General features: G+C 33.6%; 1 protein-coding gene across 1 annotated transcript; it reads right to left on the bottom strand.

Annotated features, from left to right (window-relative positions):
* Positions 1–3,768: 3,768 nt before the first annotated feature.
* LOC143200003 (uncharacterized) lies at positions 3,769–4,823 on the bottom strand. Its single transcript, XM_076410232.1, has 2 exons — positions 4,265–4,823; positions 3,769–4,213 (listed from the first exon to the last, which is right to left on the bottom strand). The coding sequence occupies exons 1-2, from the start codon at positions 4,795–4,797 to the stop codon at positions 3,820–3,822; spliced, it is 927 nt and encodes a 308-aa protein (XP_076266347.1). The 5' UTR covers positions 4,798–4,823; the 3' UTR covers positions 3,769–3,819.
* Between the last annotated feature and the right edge of the window lie 3,537 nt (positions 4,824–8,360).

Genomic DNA, 8,360 nt, shown 5'->3' on the forward strand with positions numbered 1-8,360 from the left:
AATTAAACATATACCTAATCATAAAAAAACTATTAAATGACAAAACGAAAAATTATCGCATAATAACTACCAGATCCTTTTTAAATAAAATAAATGTCGCATTATTATTGAACGGAAATATTTTTTAATCACTAGTCAAAAATATAATCAGTTCAGCATTTTTCCCATGATGCAATTTCTTCGATTGATAATAATTTGGCCAGATTTTGAGAAAAACTCCTTCTGAAGGGATAGATGTAGTGGGTATAGAGGAATATTTTAAATGTAACTGACTTAACTCAAGTAATAACATTTTATGAGCTTCCCAAAAACTGATGTGTTTTCTAAACGCCCATTAAATTAATTTGTAAAGTTATTGTAGTACCTGATGTAATTACTTCTTTCGTTCTAGCTAATTTTTTACCAAAATGTCTTCAGATGTAATACATTCTTCGTCAGTATTTGTGTCTTGAATTTCAAGTTGTAGTACTGTATTTGTATATTTTGAAGTTAGAATGGAATATGACTCTTTTGTGATAATTTCTTGTATCCCCTCAGCATTATTTGTAATACCAAATACTGACTTTTTAAATCCATAATCTAAAGGGATTTTCTGTTATTGATGACATCTAATTACAGACAGTAAAAGTTGAGGATTCTTTATCAAAATATTCTCAAACCATAGAACTTTTCGATTAATATTGTCTTGCCTGCTGATAAAATAAATCTTAACCATAAAGTGTCGCGACCATCATTATTTTCTTGTATTGTTTTAATAGCCAATAAAATAAATTGTTGAATATTAAACAAGAGTTTTCCTATCAGAAAATGTATTTAGTATAAATACTTAATATAGTTTTATCACCTTTATACTTCGAATCGATGCAATTTCTAGAACCCTTCGAATCTAAAGTTAGTTTTCAAGATTTAAGGAAAGGACTTTTGACAATCAAATCACTTGAACAAAATTCGAGAGAGTTAAATCGTAACGAAGAAGTAAATCAAGAAAAAATATTACCTATTATTGTCATAGAAACAGTCAAAATTACTTCACAATTTCAATCTTCTTGCCTTATTACATTACTAATCTTAAAACATAACTTTCAAAATGCTGCTATATTAATATATAATACAAGAACTACTAAAAAAATCATAAAACTATATATATTACGTTTAAGTATATGTAAGTCTAAATTCGGCACATTTTTGTAATGATCGGTGCTAGGACGACAGAGCCAGAATGTTCAAAATCAATCGAATGAAACTAGCAAACCGAAAGCAGTAACTAAAAGTACACGATTGAAACAGTCGACAGTAAATCAGGCGGGCCCAAAATAGGGACTGGAAGTAATCGATTGAAACAGTAACTAGTAAAAAGTAGTAAAATCAGTCGAACCAAAAATAGCGACTAAAATAGTCAATAGTCAATTTCAGTTGAAAGTTCTCAACGCTAATTTATACGTACTATATATGGTTTTATGTTGTGTATGTAGTATGATTGTAAATAATAATAGAATGAACATTAATATAGCAGCACTTTGCAACTCTATTTTTAAAGGTTATTTATTAATTTAATAAGGTAAAAAGATCATTTTATTGACAAATAGAAAAATAATTTTGACTGCATTTATGTTATCTTGGCAACTATTGAGTTTTGTTTAAATAGTTGATAAATATTGATTGAAATGATACGATACAAATATTTAGTAGTTATTATTCCATTCCTCTTTACAATCAAGTCAAATATATAAAATATGAAACTAATTTTACATCATTCAAAATTAAAATGTTATTTTGATGCTAATAAATTACAACAATTATATCTTTCCTTTTCCAGTTAAAAAAATTATTAAATACATGTTGAAATGGCTTAGAAATAAACCAATTATATTTATTATACAATGTCACTGTTACTTTCCGAATATTAAAATACAATTAAATATAATTGGGAACCATTTTTCTTCAAACTGTCACTTGCCAGTTAAAAATTATTTAAAATTAACTGATCTGTACAGCATAGACAATCAAACAATTATCTCCGTCCTTTCTTCCCTCAAAATTATTACGGAAATGAATTCGTACATCTCCGCCTGTTATCACGAATAGAAAAATAGTCGAACTAGGCATTTGACTGAAATAGTAATTACCATTTTCAGTCGCTCGTTTTTTTGCTATCGGTGGTTTCTATTATTTTCAATCGATAGTTCTCAACGCTAATAAATGCGATCATACGGCCGCAACACACAAAAATCTTGTAAAAAAATGTTAAAAACACGCCAATCTGACTACAGGCCAATCATCCTGCGCAGTTCAATGACCAAGATTGCTGAAAGAGCTATTCCATTCGCGCACAATCGGTTCCCAGAGCAGAACCATATAGTTCTGGATGAACAACACGGGTTCATGCATTCATCAGGCCTCTAGGTTGGCGACAGAAATCCACTTCGTAATGAATAATAAAAATATAAAGTCTGCACGGTCTTTCTAGATCTTACAAAAGCTTTTGCCAAGGTTAGACCTAATATACCAAAGCCATCTAAGTAGGTATATCCGTATATCTGATAATTCTACTGTCTTTTTTATCGGACATGTCATTTCAGGTCAACATCGGTAAATCACTTTCCAGCACAAAAACAATCCAAGCAGGTATCCCCCAAGGTTCCCCCCTAGTCCCAGTACTATTCAACGCCCAATAGGCGGATGACACAGATTACTTCACTAGTGCTCGTTCCGCAGACGCTGCTCAGAGGAAACTACAAAATCAGTTAAATGCCACGATCCAGTGTTCCTTCTGGAGGTTGCAAATCAACCAGAAAATTCAAGCAATAATTTTTCATAATCAGAGAGATATCGCCGCCAACTATTTGAGAGTGGAAAATGTTTCAATATCATTTCGAAGAAAATCCACCTACCTTAGCTTCATTTTCAACTGCCTGGTTAACACAAATCAATAAAACTATCTCCATAGCCATAGACTTTTGGCGTCGCCACCGTGCTAAATCCTCTCATCTATAGAAAAAGTAAATTGTCTCCAATAATTAAAGTTTTGTTCTACAAGTTCACCCTACCAGTTCGTCGGGCCGGAAGAGGTGGACAAACTTAAAGTAGTACGAAACAAAATTCTCAAGAAAACTCTGAACGCACCATGATTTGTAAAAAAACACAAACTCATAGGGAAACCGACTTGCTAGAGGTAAGACGGTTCATACGATCCTGGTATCTCAAATTCCACTCAACCTCAGCTCTATCCGAAAACTACTACATCAGATCTTTGTCGGAGGCGTTCTCGCGCCGCAGACTAATCCATCCTCATATCCAAATTAATATCCCTTCACGGGCCCACCTCTCTCTAAATTCAATCGAAATCAGCAAATAAATCTTCCAAAATTTTCAGATGGAAATTCAGGCTAAGAAAGCTTTTTTGGAACGTTTTCTATTACCGCCACCTTACCCGAAGCTTGTGGAAAAAACTTCTCAGTATTTATGTGTATTACTGGTAGCATTTGTAAACGCAAATGTAAATGATGTGGTAAGGTAAGGTGTAAGGTTCTAGGTTCTTGGAAAATATTATATGCCCACCACGTTACAATGCAGCAACATTCACGTTTGAGGGCTCCAACGGCAGTTCTCCAATATAAGCAGGAGAACACAACTTCATATACATTTTGGTCCTTCATGAATTAGAAAAGAAAAATATTTAACATTAATATCGAAACAAAATAATTGGTATCTTGCTGACGATTTGTATTATTAAAGGAATTAAGAAATAAAATTATAGAAAAAAAAACATTATTTATCTTAAATCTTGTTTATTTGTTTTATCAAATTACAATTTTTTGATCAACAAAAGCCGAACCCATTGGGGCAAATTTTTTGGTATCCATAGAAAAATTTACCCGCTCCTGGAAAAATATTCAGCCCAACATCTCGCCCTTCTTCGGCCGCATCTTCTCTGGCATTTTTTAAGAAGGAGTCTCCCATCAACTTATCTTCTTCCTGGAGCAACTTCACTCTGAGAATCTTAACGACGAGAAACCGTGCGTATTTCTCGCTGACCAAACATCTTTGCTCCTCCTTGATCTTCTCCTCGGCCAACGTCAGTTTCTCCACGGGTACGATGTTGGAGGTCTTGACGACGATTGCTTTTTGACCTTCCAGCTGTTGTTTTTGTTGCTCCAGAAAATGTTCCTGTTCAACCAGTTGATGGATGATTTTCTGCTGTTTTATAAGTTCTCTGTAACCATGTTAGTTTTATATATGACAACAATCAACAAATAAAACTTACGTTTCTATATCAACTATGGTGCACTTGTCGACGAGTTTTTTAATTCTGGCCTCGAAAACTTCATTGTCCTGATCAGCGGTCTTACTAAAGTGTCCTACTAAGCGATCCACGTCGTTACTGATCAACTGAGCTTCGATAGCTGCCTCCAAGGTGTCCTTAAGCTGTTCTACGCGTTTTATTTTACCAAAACCTAAATTTCCCTGTTTATCTCTCAGTTCGTGTTTCACTACGCCCAAGGCATCTGCTGTCTTGAAGTTATTAGTGTCCACAGCAAGGCTCTGTTCTCTCTCCAAATGACGTACGGCATTCTCGATATCTGTATTTCGTTTTGCGCCGAGGGTCCACACGATATCTCTAGCAGTACCTTCAGCTACGGGTGCCTTCTGAGTAAACATCAATGGAAATAGTTGTTTAGATGATATCCGTGGAAGAATCACGTCGGTATTGTAAGTTGACCCAACTCCAGTCCATAAGGGATAGTGCAGGATGCCTCGAGCCAGGGAAGCAAAAGCTAAGAAAACGATTAGTTTCATCTTGCTAGTACAAAGGCACTGATACATAACTGAACAAGGGAAATGATATTTTATATGGTCTGTTATCGATAATTAACAAACTAAACAAATATAATTTTTATCACTGAAAGCGACAATGTAACAATATTATGAATTGAAGTAAACACCTCGACATACATTGTAACAGTTATAATCGACTAATTTATATAGATTATTAAAAAAAACATGGCACATATATTACAGCTAGTTATTCACTTCGAAGTTTAAATCTACAATTTCAGATCCGAACTTAATTAGCGTTTGATAAATGTGCTCCAACTCGTTCACTCCAAATAACTTTAAAACACGGCATAATTTTTAAAAATAGCTGAACTACACTAATTTAACGGATTGTTGTCTATTCAACGTCCAGATAGGTCCACTGTCGTCGAACAGTTATAGCCCTTTTGAAGTTCGTGCAATCTCGTGCTGGTGTTGATACCCTTAGATCTTTAATAGAGCATACGTATTTGAATTTTATAAACATAATTATAATTACATTTTATAAATTTATTGTAAAGTGATAATTTAGCTTCTCTTCCAAACTACTAAAACTACTAAAATTGTTTCTTAGTCTCATGCAGTTCTGTTCGTTTCTTCTTAACATCCTCTTTCTAGTCGAGCGTCGTTGTTGAGCATTCAGGTAATTAATAGGTAATCAGCTTTTGTAGAGTAAAATCCACATATATGTAGGGTTTATATTCTAATTATAGTTTCCCCAAATTTTCTATTTGTATCTAATAGTGCATTATGCCGGCTTTGTGGCGCAATTGTTAAGGCAACAGTACGGACCTCCTTCTGTTTTATAATAAAGGATTCGAATCCTGCTGTGGCATGAATGTACTTTATGTTTTTGATTGTAATTTTAAAAGTCTTTATAGGCAACATTGGAAAATGAGACAAGGAATAAACATCCCAATCACGCCAGTAAACAAAAAAAAGTAGGTAAGACGGAATGTCTTCTGGGATGGATTTTAGGTTGGTCGCTGACCAGTCGGTAAGCTTAATGCCGAGAACCGTGGATCGGAACCCACGTTAAACTGTAGGTCCAGTCCACATAAACCCCCGTTAGTAAAATGGAGACTGAACAAAGGAATATATTCAAAAAAAAATAGTGCAGTATCATCATCAAATATGACCGTTGTTTTCTTTTATATTTAGACATATCACTGGTATAAAGTAAATATAATATTGGTATAAACGCTTGTTTGTGGTACACCCGCATAAATGGATTTCAAATCCGAATATTCTACTCCAAATCTTATTCTAAAGTGACAATTAGAAATGTGTAATTTGAGAAGCTGGCCCATCTAGCTAGGTAATTTTCTTATCAACCATTGTATTCGAGGACCTGGAATCATGTTTTATCAGGCTTGGGCTTTATCTAGAAATTTAGCTAAATAAGTTTGCTTTTTTTAAATTTTTTTCCAACTGCTTCCGTAACACGGTGTACCTGATCAATTGTACAGCATTTATTTCTAAATCCAAATTTGTGAGTCGACTTTAGAGTTATCAATTAGAGCTACCAAACAACTTACTAAATTTTTAACCAATTTTAACGAATTAATTTATTACCACTTTTATGTAGTACTTGCTATGTATACACAAGCAACGCGAGTACTGGAAAAATAACATAAAACTAATGTATTTAAGCTAAAGTGACGAACTAAAGAATACACTTATACACCAAATAAGTTCGTGTGGTTTGCTTCTCTTCAATCTTCCGATTTCTTGCATGATTTCAAGTAGCTCTATAGCTTCCACGTTGCTGTGATTTAGCAACCTTATTTTATGTTTTAAGGCGAAATCTTGGATCAATTCATGTATCTATTTGATTTTCGTGCAACTCTTCATTGGTTACGTAGCGATAAACATTGCTAATCAATAGCATAATTTTATTTTGGGTACGTTGGATTACTAGTTGATTTGATCACTTAGTGCAACCTCATATTTGCACCCCATAGATCTAAATTGGCTTTATAATATACCAATCTGTTTGATTTTAGGTCAAGTTGGGAGTATCTTCCGACTAATCAGTACAGTTGCTTGATTTTCAATCTAATCTGTTCTGCTTTTTGTCCATTATGATGTTTCCAATTTAATGCCAATCTATTAAGTTGATTCTGCTTGAGAAATCGGACATCCGTCAAGTAATATAATTAAATTTTTGCAATTTCGCCCCAACACAAAATTATCATTGGACAGCTTTGGAGCTATTAATCCCTATTTTCCAGCCTCTTGTCCATTTGTAGATCTTGTTGGCCGCTATTTGTACTTTTCGTACAGTCTTTAACAGATATACATCATTTGCCATGATAACACTACCACTATACTACTATACTAACCATACACTACCTTGTGGAACTCCAGCCGAAATATATTTAAGTATTGAGAATGCTCCTTCATGCGACAGTTTAAATTTTTTTTTCGAAAGGATATGTTTCCAGCAGCCGACAGTAACTCCGCGGTAGCAACATGCTCATTTTGTCGATTCATCCTAAATGCCATACCCTGTCAAAAGCGTGTCCAAGAGATGTCCAACCTCTGTTACTATCTGCACTTACATGGTTGATTGTCGAGTGGTGATTCCGAAATCCAAACTGGAAATCACAAATAATTTTGATATCGCAGCCGAAATAGGCCTGTAAGATCTAACTTGTTCTGTCGATTTGTCAGGCTTTTTAAGCATAATTACTCCAGAAAATTTAAAACATTCCGGGTGGGTTTTTTGACAACAATATTAAAATTAACTTATAATCATTAGATCATAATATATATGATCTATATACGAAACTCTTTAGAAGCAGTTCATTAAACCCAAACTCAGCAGATTGCAGAAAGACAGATTTTTCGAAGAGGTTGAAGAACCATTAAATATACTACAAAATTTTCAAAAACATGTCAAAAATCCAAAAGCTATTAATGGATTTGCCTGAATATTTGGAAGGTTGCATCTATATCAAGATAATGTACCTAAAATTTTATATTTTCATATAAATATTGAATTAAATAAAATTTAATCCGCGGTAGGCGTGTAAATTAAATTTAATTCAATTTCCACTTCTTATAATATTTCGAATTAGTATAAATCCGTCTCCTGTTTATGTTAGAGTATTCCTTTTCCTTGCTTTAGTTTCAAATCAATATATTACGGCATGTGTTTGCCGTTTCGATGTCACGCCAAAAATGCCGCCAAATATATTTTAGAAAACCATCATTAAAATTAAAAATCGTTTATTTGAAGGCGTTTAATGAGTTTTTTATTAGTGAGCCTTTTTCCAAGCTTTAAAATTCGCGTTAAACCGATAAAACAAAACAAGATAGTTAAGATATTGCTAACCTTGAGACATATAAGTTGCATTTTTGAGTTCATTATTGTCTGACATTATATTGCCGAATTCTACTGCCGAAACCCATGAAACAATCTTACAAACTATGATGAGACTATGTTATATCCCAAATGTCAGTTTTCAACAATTTAGAATTTGAATTCTTTTGACTGATGACATTTTGAATGACCATAAATTGAAATTGAATGAAATAGC

The sequence above is a fragment of the Rhynchophorus ferrugineus genome, unplaced genomic scaffold (assembly GCF_030347505.1).
Source record: "Rhynchophorus ferrugineus isolate W39M unplaced genomic scaffold, kcgeb_rfMv2 rfM7, whole genome shotgun sequence".
Classification (NCBI taxonomy): Eukaryota; Metazoa; Arthropoda; class Insecta; order Coleoptera; family Curculionidae; genus Rhynchophorus; species Rhynchophorus ferrugineus.